This window comes from Podarcis liolepis (genome assembly GCF_965112155.1).
Source record: "Podarcis liolepis genome assembly, chromosome: 4".
Lineage (NCBI taxonomy): Eukaryota > Metazoa > Chordata > Lepidosauria > Squamata > Lacertidae > Podarcis > Podarcis liolepis.
In genome coordinates this window covers 6,266,636-6,278,802 of record NC_139558.1, presented here as the reverse complement: position 1 = coordinate 6,278,802, position 12,167 = coordinate 6,266,636, and the positions used below count along the sequence as shown (strand labels likewise).

Sequence of the window (12,167 nt, the reverse complement as noted above, 5' to 3'; positions counted from 1 at the left end):
GATCGGCAAGTCCTAGGCTCTGTGGTTTAACCCACAGCACCACCCGCGTCCCTCCTGCTAGTAGTAACCAGTTCTAAACTCCCAAATGTGGGTGTTTTAAGAAAAACCAAAGCATTTTGAGAATGTCCTAGTTACAGATAGGTAGCTGTGTTGGTCTGCCATAGTCAAAATAAAAAAATTCCTTCCAGTAGCACCTTAAAGACCAACTAAGTTAGTTCTTGCTATGAGCTTTCGTGTGCATGCACACTTTTTCAGATACACTGAAACAGAAGTTGCCAGATCCTTCTATATAGTGAGAAGGTGGGGAGGGGTATTACTCAGAAGGGTGGTGGGAATGGGTGATTGGCAGATAGCTGAATGAGCCTGTTGACGACTCTTAAACGACTGCAATAGGTCTTACAGGAAAAGGCAAGGGGTGATAAGGTGAAAATGTCTTAGTCATGTATAATGAGATAAGAATCCAATGTCTCTGTTCAGACCAGGTTTCTCCATGGTTTTAAGTTTGGTAATGAGTTGCAATTCAGCAGCTTCTCTTTCCAGTCTATTTCTGAAATTCCTTTGTAGTAAAACAGCTACTTTGAGATCTTGTATAGAATGTCCTGGGAGATTGAAGTGTTCTCCTACTGGTTTCTCTGTTTTGTGATTCTTGATGTCTGATTTATGTCCGTTTATTCTTTGGCGTAAGGTTTGGCCTGTTTGTCCAATATAGAGAGCTGAAGGACACTGTTGGCATTTGATGGCATACACAATGTTAGACGATGAGCAATGGTATGTGTGATGTTGTTGGGGCCAGTAATGGAGAGATGCTCCTGACCTTAGGTCTCGACTGAACCTTGCATATGGACTCTGCCTCCAGGCAATGACCCCCCTGAGCCGTGGCTGGTTGGCTGGCCTTTCCTGCCACTGAGCTCTGCCGTGGCTGGGCAGCATGGGACTATGACATCAAATTACTTCTGCATACTACCACGCTGTGACAGACATTGTACTATGTCACTATGTGTCGTAGACCAAGCTAAGTCATTCTATTGTTAGGATGCCCCGTGGGTTGTTTGTGCATGTATGAAGGCATGTGATTGCAGAGGTGAATTAGCTTGCCTAGTTTGGAGATCATGGAACTCATATTCTGGGAGAGAGTGAAACCTATATAAAATGGGACAATCCTAAGCAAGGATGCACTGTGTTATACCTGGTTTGGTTCTAAGGTATTAAATTTGAGGGATAACATTGTAGTATAGACCAAAACGCAGTTCCTAACAGCTGGTGGCTGAACCTCCACCTTCAGGGACTCAGGTGTGTGTATGTGTGTGTGAGATGCAGGGTGGCGGGGGCTGCAATAAATAGTTCCTCCCACTATGTGTAATTTGGTGGACATTTTTCAGCAAATAGGAATGTTTGCATGCTATTGTAATGGCTTCTTAGAACATTCATGAATCCTTAGATAAAAACCCAAAACAATTAGGGTACCTCAAGCATCAGAGGTAGGGAATGAAATATCTCAGGTACCAGAGGACATGAACCTAATTTCCAGCTATGCTGCATTGTGGGTAATAGGAACAGGATCCCATTGAATTGTGTTTTATCAAAAGTTATCAGTTATGTTAGACTCCTTCAAAATAATCAGCCAGTTAGCTCAAACAAATCTCATACGAATGAAAGAATGAAAACCAGGGTGTTCTATTGCATCCTCACTTTTTCTTCATATGGCACAAGTGGTCAGGATCTTTCCCATCACTACCTAATGCTAATTTAACCTAAGCATAAGACTGGAATTGATTTCCTAAGCTTCAGACACATTAATTCTTGTTTTAAAAGGCTAAAATGAGGAAATTATTAGCATTAGCTGGCTCCCAGTTGAGTAAGATAAAGCAAGGCGTTAGATTAGATTAAATTGTACCACTTTATTTGCTTGTTAAAGGGAAATTTATTTCACTTTGCAGTTGAGACAAGTGTAGATAGATACTGGGTGTTTTATTAAGGAAGAAAAAAAGATGATTTTCTGCTAATTGAATAGCTGGAATAAAATATAAAATATTACTCTCCCTGTCAGTAGCTGAAGTGTCACCTTTTGATTGGGAATTGTAACACAGTTCAGAGAAGTTTGACGCAAAGAACAAAACTTTTCTCTCTCACACACACAGACAGAAAATGATATCCATTGTTTCTTAATTGTTTAATACATACCTTTCTCAACTATTTTGGTTTGTGAATGAAACTCAAAGTTTTAATGCTTTATTGTTCATGACTACTTTTGTTATGCAGTAGTTATGGATTTTCCATGTTGTAAGCAGCCTTGAGCAAGGTTTGAACTGTGGAAAGGCAGCATACAAGTAAAATTATGTATGTAAGGAGACAAGTAGATGTTTGGCTAAAATGCAGGCAACCCCATGGTCAAGATGCATAAGAAGATAAAATCCCACCTCCCAGTGTCCTTTCTTCCTAAAAGGATACACCCCCCCTCTCCCCCCCTCCAATACAGTGCAGAACTAGTGGTTCACTGTTTAATGGAATGTATCGGAGTGGAGGGAGGTTAGGAAATATTAAAATAAGTTGCATAGGTGAGCACCTCAAGGCATCATGTGTTGGCGAAAGGCTTCTTTCTAGACCAGACCCTTGGGGGGTATTTGGCTCTGGAGAATATGGAAATGTAAACCTTCGAGGTCCAACCTCACCTTCTCTGGGTTTATTGCTTTAAGTGTGTATGTAAGAGAGAGTGTGTGTGTTTGGCTTGGTCTGGCATCTATCTGTGTGTGAATTGTAGGGAACCAGGAATTCTAATCACTCAGAAATGACACAGATGGTGGATTATATCTCATCCCAGGACAATAGTTACCAACATTGAGGGTATAGCAAATAGACATCATTTCCTATGGTGTACACATACATTTTTGTTCTGCTGACACTATAATCTCCAACCCAACAAGCTTTATGTGATTATGTGCAGCAACAAACACAAGTTTACCCATGGGTGCTTAGTTCGGAATCTGTGGCCAAACACTCTGACCTCTACATATGTATGCTTGCAAATGTGTGTTTGTCGCAGGCCCACATCATATCTCTAGTTGCAATCTAAAAAATATACAAGATGTGAAGTGATATGAGATAATGGCACATACAAAACTTCATGGCCCCTCTTTTTGGGGGAAAATGGTATGTGAAACTTTTTATAAATTTGAAAGGTTTACATAGAAACCACAATGCTTTCTTCATACTGTCCTAACTTTTTCGAACAATAATACTCAAACTAACAATTGCTTGTCTCTCTCCAGTCTGAGAGCGGATTTTGGTTTGGTCTGCCACTTTTCATGATTCCAAGTATAGCGAAGAAGATTGCATAGACAATTTGTAAGAAGAGAGAGAGAGAGAGATTTTATTAATTCTGTGTGTGCAACCAATAAGTGTGACATAACTTGAAGAAGATAAGTTAAGGAGCATCTTTTTAAATATTCACAATAGCTAATAACAAAAACCAGTCTTTTCATGAAATCTAATATGCTCTGACAAGTAGAGCATAATAACTCCCTATTCAAACAATGTTAGCAATATTTTCCGAGAAAAGAGCACACATACACACAATACTATATTAAAAAATGTACATTTAGACATTTAAGGGAGAAATCCTACTTGTAAACATTTAAGAGAGCAATCTAGTGCACAGGAAGCTGGTGTAAGGAAGCCCAGCATAAGATAATTTGGTGAAATGTACACCAGATACAAACTGAATCCAGGAGCAGACCAATGATGCCTGAAGTGACCTAACTCTAGCAGAAGGAAAACATGCTTTTAAAATAACGTTGGGGGGCTTTTTCACACTTCTGCTTGCCCCATGCCTAGAAATTACAGGTATGGGCAGTTTCCCACTGCTTCTTCCCAGGGAAAGTCTGAAAAAACCCCAAATTGCTGTTTGCTCCAATTGAACTCTGAACAGTAGTCTTTGCCTGCTGTAAGCAGCAGGGCAAGGGGAGGTGTGGATAAGCCTGGAGTGATATCACCCCTTTTGCCATCTCAATTTATGTCAGGTTTCCAGGTCACAAGACTTGGCTGAACAGGATTAGGATCCAGCCTGTGTCCTCACCCCAAACATGTCTGCTGAGAATTAAGCCCAACTGAGTTCCATTAGGTTTACTCATGAGTAAGAAGGTATAGAATTGTTGATCAAATTTCTTTATCTGCCTGATCTCAATGGCGCATAATCTATAATTATGTTCTTACTTTATGCCTTTTTCCTCAGCCCAATGCAAATAAAAAGTGACTTACATGGCTTCTGGGAGATGCTTGGACTCTGACTTTGGTGAATCTCCAGAGGAAGGATAATCTATTATTGAAGTCCAGCCAAAAAACCACATTTCTGATTTGTCCAATAGATAGCAAAATAAAGGAGCATTTTTTTATTTATTGTTATAGCTGTTTTTAATGTGCACAATGCACTTTCACATACATAATCCCAGTTAATCCTTACCATTGTTCCTGTAAGGCTGGTTAATATACTTATCCCCATAGTGCAGATGTGATAAGGCTGGGTTCCTACTTTAGGTGAGATTTGAACCAGGGTGCTCCAAGTTCATGGCTCGCACACTGACATGTGATGCTGGGTTTACCACATTTCTAATAGAAAAGCAAGGCAAGAGACTTCAAGGGGTTGAGAGCCATTAAGCACATTAAGCACTTCGTCTTATTTCATAAACTCTGTCCAGTCCTACAGTGCACACAATCTTTCTGCAAAGTGCAGGACTGGGGGGGGGGGGGCTGGTTTGTGGTGTGTGGGCAGATGGCTCAAGGTTCCCCATATTCCACGCCAGAGTCTCAGTCTAGATTGGAGACCTGCGCTGTTTCTGAAAGAAAAAGAAAGCACTCAAGAACAAACAACACAGTTAATGTCACATGACACCTGGCCCTTGGTTCAGCAGGTAGACTAAAAATATTGTCCTGCATACACATGGAATATAAAGTTGGTATTTTTTTAAAAAAGGAAAGGGCAGGGAAAGCATCTTAACAGGGTTATCCAACACCCACCCACTCCAATCCAATCCACCATATTGGAATGGGTTTAGATGGCCAACTCTTGCCAACCTCTGCAACCAGAAGCCCTGCTGGTGAGGGGCAACCAAACATGTCTGCCCAAATGGTGGATAGGCAGAAGGTACGACCAGTATTAGGCTGGGGGAACACCCCAAATGGGCATTTGGGGTGCTAACAGTGGCACATAGTGGCACATGGCACAGTATCCATTGGACCCTGAGCTGTTGCCCTTGTCTGAGTCCTGGCACAGTGAATGGATCCCCCACCCACCCCCAGTCACCTTCCACCCTGACTAGCACAAGTGGCAAGACAGTAAGACAGTAGCTGTGGCAGTTTCCACACCAATCCATTAAGCCCTGCTAATGCTGACCAGGGGTTAGGGTTGCAGCCTTCAGGAGTTGGGAAGCCAAAAAGTGACACAAGTCAGTGTTCATAATATGGATATTGCTTCTCTGTACAAAAAAGTAAGCCAAAGCTTGCTGCGTTTGTGCTGTTTCTTTGCCCCTTGTGATAAGTAAGTTAAATTTGATGCCATATATGTAAGTTTTTCTGACTAAGACTGAAATCCTTGATATTAAGGCCCACTGGGAGTTTCTTTCTTTTTCTTTTTAAAGCTGCCTTTCTGAACTACTAGAATATATCCCAGCAATGACACAATTTATTCTACATATCCTTTAATCCTTCCCATAGTGCCTGAAAAAACCCAAAACCTAATTTATTCTATGTAATGCTAGTAGAGAATAAGAGGAGCACTTTTATTTGGTTTTTCAAGTAATCTGATCTATTTTGCGTTATACATCGCAAAGTGGTTTACGTAGTTCTGTCTAGATAGATATCTCCTCTCCTCCAGCAGATTGCAGGCAAATTGTTGTTACATGTGTCTGTTGCTAAGAGTTTTTGAAATATTATGTATTGATGAGATGTTAACTACAAACTAATACTTCCTAGAAGCACATTTTCATGTTTAGATAACCCACATGCATACCTTTTGCCTTGCTACGTCACATTTCATCTTGCTACCCTAAACTACTAACAATTTCAGAATTTTATTATTGTTGTTCAAAAATAAGGATACACTAGCAAAGTTGTGAGATATGGTTCTCAAATAAGTTGCACAGGAAGGCCTGGACTAAATGTTCCCTCCTTCTGACCCATTCCTATCTGCCCAGGCCATTTCCTTTGGTAGAACATGCCATGCAATTCAAGCTATCCCGTTGTAAGAGGCTGGGAAGCTCACTACCAGATGACGTGCCACTGAAAGAACGTGGCCAAAAAATCAGGAGGTTTTCCACAGGGATGCCAGTTCCCATGATAAATCTGTATACAACCCAGACAGGTGTAGCTGGCAAGTAAAGTTGAATCGGCTTCAGATCCCATACGCTCGAATCTGTCTCATGTGGAGTCAGTCCATTCACCTTTTTTTGCAAAGCCCGGTCTCCATTGACTGGTACTGACTCCACAGGCTTTGTGGAAGGAGTCTTTCCACTACCAGGTGTTTTCTGGGGTCAAACAAGTTGCCCCCATGGATTGGGATCCATTATGTAGGTTGTCTCCACCCAGGAAGTTAAAAAAATCTTTTGAGGGGCAAACCTGCCCCACTTCCATTTCCTGCCTTAGCCACTGGTAGGAGGTTTCTTGGGAGGGATTTCCACCCTCCTTTTGGTCCCCCCCCAGTTGTGTTTGTTTCCTGGATCCCCTTTACGCTCCCTCCTGCCATCCGTAGCAGGTTTTCCTGGTCTGCCTCCCTCCCTCCCTCTCGGACATAGCTGTCAATTTTTCCCTTTTCTTGCGAGGAATCCTATTCGGAATAAGGGAATTTCCCTTTAAAAAAGGAAAATGTTGACAGCTATGCTCTTGGAGCTGTTTTTCTAGGCCTCTTTTTCTGACCTGCAGCCCTTGGGAGGTCTCTGGGCTTCTGGACTTGGGAGGGGAGCCTATGGAAGGGCTCTGTTCCTTCCGCACTGGCTGCATATGAGCAGGTACTGTCAAAACCAGGTGGAGTCAATAAGTGCAGTAAATAAGTGAAGTTGCCCATGACAACATGCTTTCTTTTCTTTCCTGGTTTGCAGCAAAGAGGTGATGGTTGGGGGCGGGGGGATGACAAAAAGGCAATAAGATACTTTTAAAAAGAGAGTTCCGGTAGGTAAAAGAAGAGCACTAATCCAGCGTGTCCTGTGCTCTTCTTTGTAGTCCCAGCGCCGTGTTACGTTTCACCTCCCCGATGGCTCCCAGGAAAGCTGCAGTGACAGTGGTCTAGGAGATCATGAGCCTGTGGGTAGTGGTACCCTGATCTCACACCCTCTCCCTCTGGTTCAGCCGCAGGACGAATTCTACGACCAGGCCTCACCGGACAAGAGGACCGAAGCGGACGGCAACTCCGATCCCAACTCTGGTGAGTTGCATTTTCAAGCCTTCCCTGCCCACCCATCCCGACATGGCTTTTTTGTTTTGCTTCTTCTATATAGGTAGGCCTGTATTGTTTTGTGTGTGCGTCCTCCACATCTGTGGCGCCATATAAAATGGCACGGAGCATCAGGTGTAACGATGATGGCTTGTGCTTCTCAGCGAAATAGGTGGAGTCGCTGCCAAACAAGCAGACATCCAGGAAAGGCAGAGGGAAAGGTGCAGCAACCGTATTTTCATTATTATTGTATTCAGACACAATTATTTTCTGTGGTGTGGTTACTGAAGATCCTTTCACTAGCAATGGTGACACGTACATTTTCTCTCTTTTTAGATTTTCCCCAGCCTATGAATATGACACGTGGTTCATAATATAGGAAGCAGACTAATTTTAAAGCAAATAGTTTTTCTGACTCCAATCAAAAGCTATGTACTTTGATTAGAAGTATAAAAAATATAAGTAACTAAAGGGCAATCACTTTACAGTGATGTTTCCTAAAGGCATTGAAATTATTATTGTTACAATTAATTTGCTAATTGCCTTTTAAGACACAATATCCAGGTGATTTACATAAAGCAATTAAAACAATTAAAAATACAAAGACAACCAATAGATTTAAAACAAATGGAAAAGACCCATCTATCCAGCTGGGAAAGCCTGTTGTAACAAAAATGTCTTCAGCCATTTCCAGAAAGTGCAGTCTTGGATCTCGGCAGGACTGCTATTCCACAGAACAGGGGCAGCCACACTAAAAGCCCTGCTGTCAGTTACTGCAGAGCAGGCTTAGATATCTTCGGAATTTGCAGGAGAGACTCCTGCAGACCGCAGCTGGGTGTAGAAGGGATAAAGCGCTCTCTAAAGAAACCTAGCCTTGAGCTTTATAGGGACATATATGTTAGTATCAACACCTTGAGCTTGGCCTGGTAACATTGGCCTTGATAATATAGAATTGCACATAGCCTGGAATGTGAAGAAATAAAAAATGCATGTACAGGAGCTCGTATGTGTACTCACTATACTTTACTTATTTCCTACATGGCTTCACCTTCTCCTGCTGTTGCACTAGGGAAGAGTTTACAAGTTTCCAAAGTAGCATGTTGTGTGGCACGGGGGTGGGGGGGGGCTACTGTTGTGAGAAGCTGCTTCTTTACTGCAGACATAAAAGCTCCAAAGCTCTTTGATGTTATAGATTTGGCTATCGATTTCAAATGCTCTGGCAGACGTGGAGGTCTGGTTCCTGAGAACAACTGTGGTTTTTGAAACTGTGAAATAATGCACCTAGACACATGGTGAGCATATGGAGAATTGAGATCAATAAGGTGAAAACCTAAGTCTGCAGTCCTAAGCAGACTTACTAAGGAGTAACTGTTGTTCAACTCAGTGGGATTTACATACAATAAACATGTTAATATCCTGCTCTTGAATTCTTGTAGTGTTGTTAAATGGCTTGATAAGACAATTGTTCCTGCAGAATTAGGGCTGGGTTTACCATAGGTTTGATGAGGCCCTGAACTATTGAAGGTAATGGGACCCTTTATACGTCCAGCTGTCCTCTGTCAACAACAAATTTCCGCTGTTTTTTGTGTTGAATATATGCTATATGCAGGGCCCATTAATTACACCATAGGAACCTACACAAGACAAAAACACTGTTGCTGTATGTAGGTTTTATTTTATTTTATTTGTTTTTTATCTTATATTTTGGAAATGTACATCCACTTTTTTTCCTTTAGTTTTTTTTTGGGGGGGGGGCCAAGAGAGTGAGGCCCTAAGCTATAGCTTGCTTAGCTTATACGTAAATCCGCCACTGTGCAGAATGTGGTCCAGAGTGGGGGACATCCTCAGGATGTTGTCAGACTACAATTCCCAACCTCCCTGTCCACTGGGGCTTATAGGAGCCGGGGTCCAACCTGGAGGGGCATAGGTTTCCCACCCTTTGCGTGGACAGGCAATGGAGTCCCCCCAACCCCAGGCGATCCCCGAGTGGAATAATGACTCAAGACAACATGCTATGGGGTTAAAATTGGCCACAACTTTATTAAGTTTCAGATGTAGGGAGAACTTGGCTCAGGTATTGGGCGTTTATTCTTCCCTGTCCCCAGCTGGGGATCTGGGAGACTTCAGGGGTATCCAGAATGTTGGGCTCGGCTGGCTCTGGAGAACATATGTTCAAGTAGACAGCCCGCCCCCCATTTTGGCACCGTTGGAGGGGAGAGCAATGACAACCTCTCAGCGTATGGCCAATGCCTCCCCTCAAGACCCCTTTAACAGGGAACCCTGGGATCACAACCGCAAGGGGGGGCGTGGGTCACCACTTCAAACCCCCCCATTTAGGAAGATAGACTAAAGGATTCTGCCCAAGGCCTGAAACTGCCAAAGTTGTGACATTTGGTACGGGAAAGGCAAAACCTGCCAATGCAGGAAAATTCCTTTCCGGCCCTTCAACAGCGACCCTGACGTAGCAGCGCCTGCCTACCTGTGGAGAAGAGGTTAACCTGCAAAAGAAGACTTAACTGAGGGAGGGGAGGGTGGGAGAAGCTGTGGACCCGACTGCCTCTTCGCAGGTAAGATTCACCTTCTGTTGTGTGGGCAGGACCGTCCCTCCCCTTACCTGGCTGTTCCCCTGGTAACACCTCCCCAGGGGGGATTGGGCGATTGGCTGAGGTAGGCGGAGACCTCCAGGTATCCAGCCTGGGGAGGATGAAGCCAACCTGAACTACCAGGAGTCACACTGAGATCCGGGGGGCTGCACGCAAAAGGCGCCCCCATTTGATGTGGGGAGCGGTCATTGTGCAAATTGGCACACGGTATACAAAAAGGGGCAGCAGCCTTGTGCTAGCAGAAATAAAATATCTCTTCCCAGCGCCTACCCCCCAGATGCTTCAAGGAAGGGAAAGCTCCGGGTTTTGCAGCTAAAATAAGAGGGCTTCCGTTTCAGGTTGAGAGAGAAGAGGATAAGTTGGAGTATGATATGGCAAGAACACGTTGGGAAATCTAATGTCTAAACTAGGGTGGAACTCGAGGGGGTGTATAGTTATTAATATTTTATGTGTATTAATTACCAGAAAACAGCGTAAATGTTTAGAATTTAAAAAATTATTTTTATCAAAAGATTGTATGTATACACACCATCGCTGCAGCAGACTCCAGAATGGCTCCTTCATTCATTCATTCATTTTGGCCATATGTTTGCTTGGCCTCTGACCAAGGTGGTAAAAGCTGGATAATGGCCCACACGCAATTTCTTTCTTTCTGAGTTACAATCCCACCCTTGGTCTAAACCACCTCTGGATGTTATTAGAATAATAACCCAAGAAAGTGGAAGCAACACTTTCTAAATGGTGGTAACCTTATTTAAATGCAAGTAATTAAATTGCCAGAATGTCAATAAAGTCTATGGATTCCCAGGCAAACCCTATTATCTCTTTAAGCAACTTAGATGGAACAATCCAGTATTTGTGTTTTTATGTACTAGAGGTGACGGTTTAAGCGACAAAAAGACAGTCTTTTTGTTACCTGTGTAGACTTTCCCTTTAGCCTTGATGGCACAGAGTTGAGTACTGGCTTTAACACTGTGTGACAAATCCAGAAATAAATTTGAGTCCTCAGCAAGGAATGGTCCCAATTGCTGTAGTCCTTTTTTGAAGATGCTGCATGTGAGTACTTCTGCATTAGAGAAAAAATTCCAAATGTGTCATGTAAAATGAATTAGAACATGTAATATTAATCACAAATGATGGACTCTTTGCTAATATAGTTTTGCTAAAAGACTAATCTGAACAGACAGATGCTTTTGACTCACATAAGGATTAGGGAATGGGAGACGTCTAGGTTTTAGGTGTGCTATCTTACTACACAGTGACATCTCAGAAGCAGTACCCACAGGGTGGGGAAGGGCACTATGAATTGTGGATTTTAATGTATTTTTAATCTTTGTTGGAAGCCGCCCAGAGTGGGTGGGGTACAAATACATTATTATTATTATTATTATTATTATTATTATTATTATTATTATTATTATTATTATTATTCCTACCATGTCAGCCCTCTAATCTATGTTGACTTCACCATTTTTTCACAATCTGCCACTCAAACTATCTAGAGATTACAGATCACATATTTTACATCAACACATCCATGATGCCTCAATAATTTCCATGCCACCATGTCCTTAAAATAAGGTGAAAATTAGTGTAGCTGTACTCACATTGGTGCTAATATCAGCACAGAAAAAATGTATGCTGAAGAACTGGAATAAATTTGAAATTCTGAAATTTCAAATAATTGAATGCAATGTGCTCTTGAAGCTGGACGACAATTGAAGTTTCATGAATATGCAAGAGGGAGATACTGATTTCACTCATTCATTTATTTTTAAATAGCTGAAATTTGGCTCGTTCTTTTCAATTTCTGAAATGGCCTTAGCAAGTCCCCAGCTTGCTGTAAAGGTTCTCCACTCTGTCTTGAACTCATTTGTGTCAGGAAACTGAGTTTCTTTCAGCTGACAAAATGGATTCTGGTCCACCAAAATGTATGTCTTTGTGTTGCCCTGATACAGTGATGTTGTTATCTGATGGTGTAACCCCTCTGGAATATAATCCAAAGGTCAAAGACCTGCCCCCTTGCTCCCCCCCCCTTTACTCTATTAAATGCTACTTATACATTTAAGTGGCATTTAACGAAGTACAATGGTTTGTTCTTCAGTATATGGAACAATATTTTAATGCTATGAACTGAGAAGCTTTAA

At 42.3% G+C, this 12,167-nt stretch overlaps 1 protein-coding gene across 8 annotated transcripts in view; it reads left to right on the top strand.

The window, feature by feature from the left end:
• Window positions 1–12,167, top strand: part of PCDH9 (protocadherin 9) — a 761,173-nt gene that overhangs the window by 503,171 nt on the left and 245,835 nt on the right. For 4 of the 8 annotated variants that reach the window (XM_083501083.1, XM_083501081.1, XM_083501082.1 and 1 more), the window contains one exon: window positions 7,333–7,408. The exons of 1 other annotated variant lie outside the window; for it this stretch is intronic. In XM_083501083.1, coding sequence (XP_083357209.1) covers window positions 7,333–7,408 — 76 coding nt within the window. Of the gene's footprint in view, window positions 1–7,206; window positions 7,409–12,167 lie in introns of all 8 variants that reach the window. 3 more of the 8 variants (XM_083501078.1, XM_083501076.1, XM_083501080.1) reach the window with 1 other exon arrangement.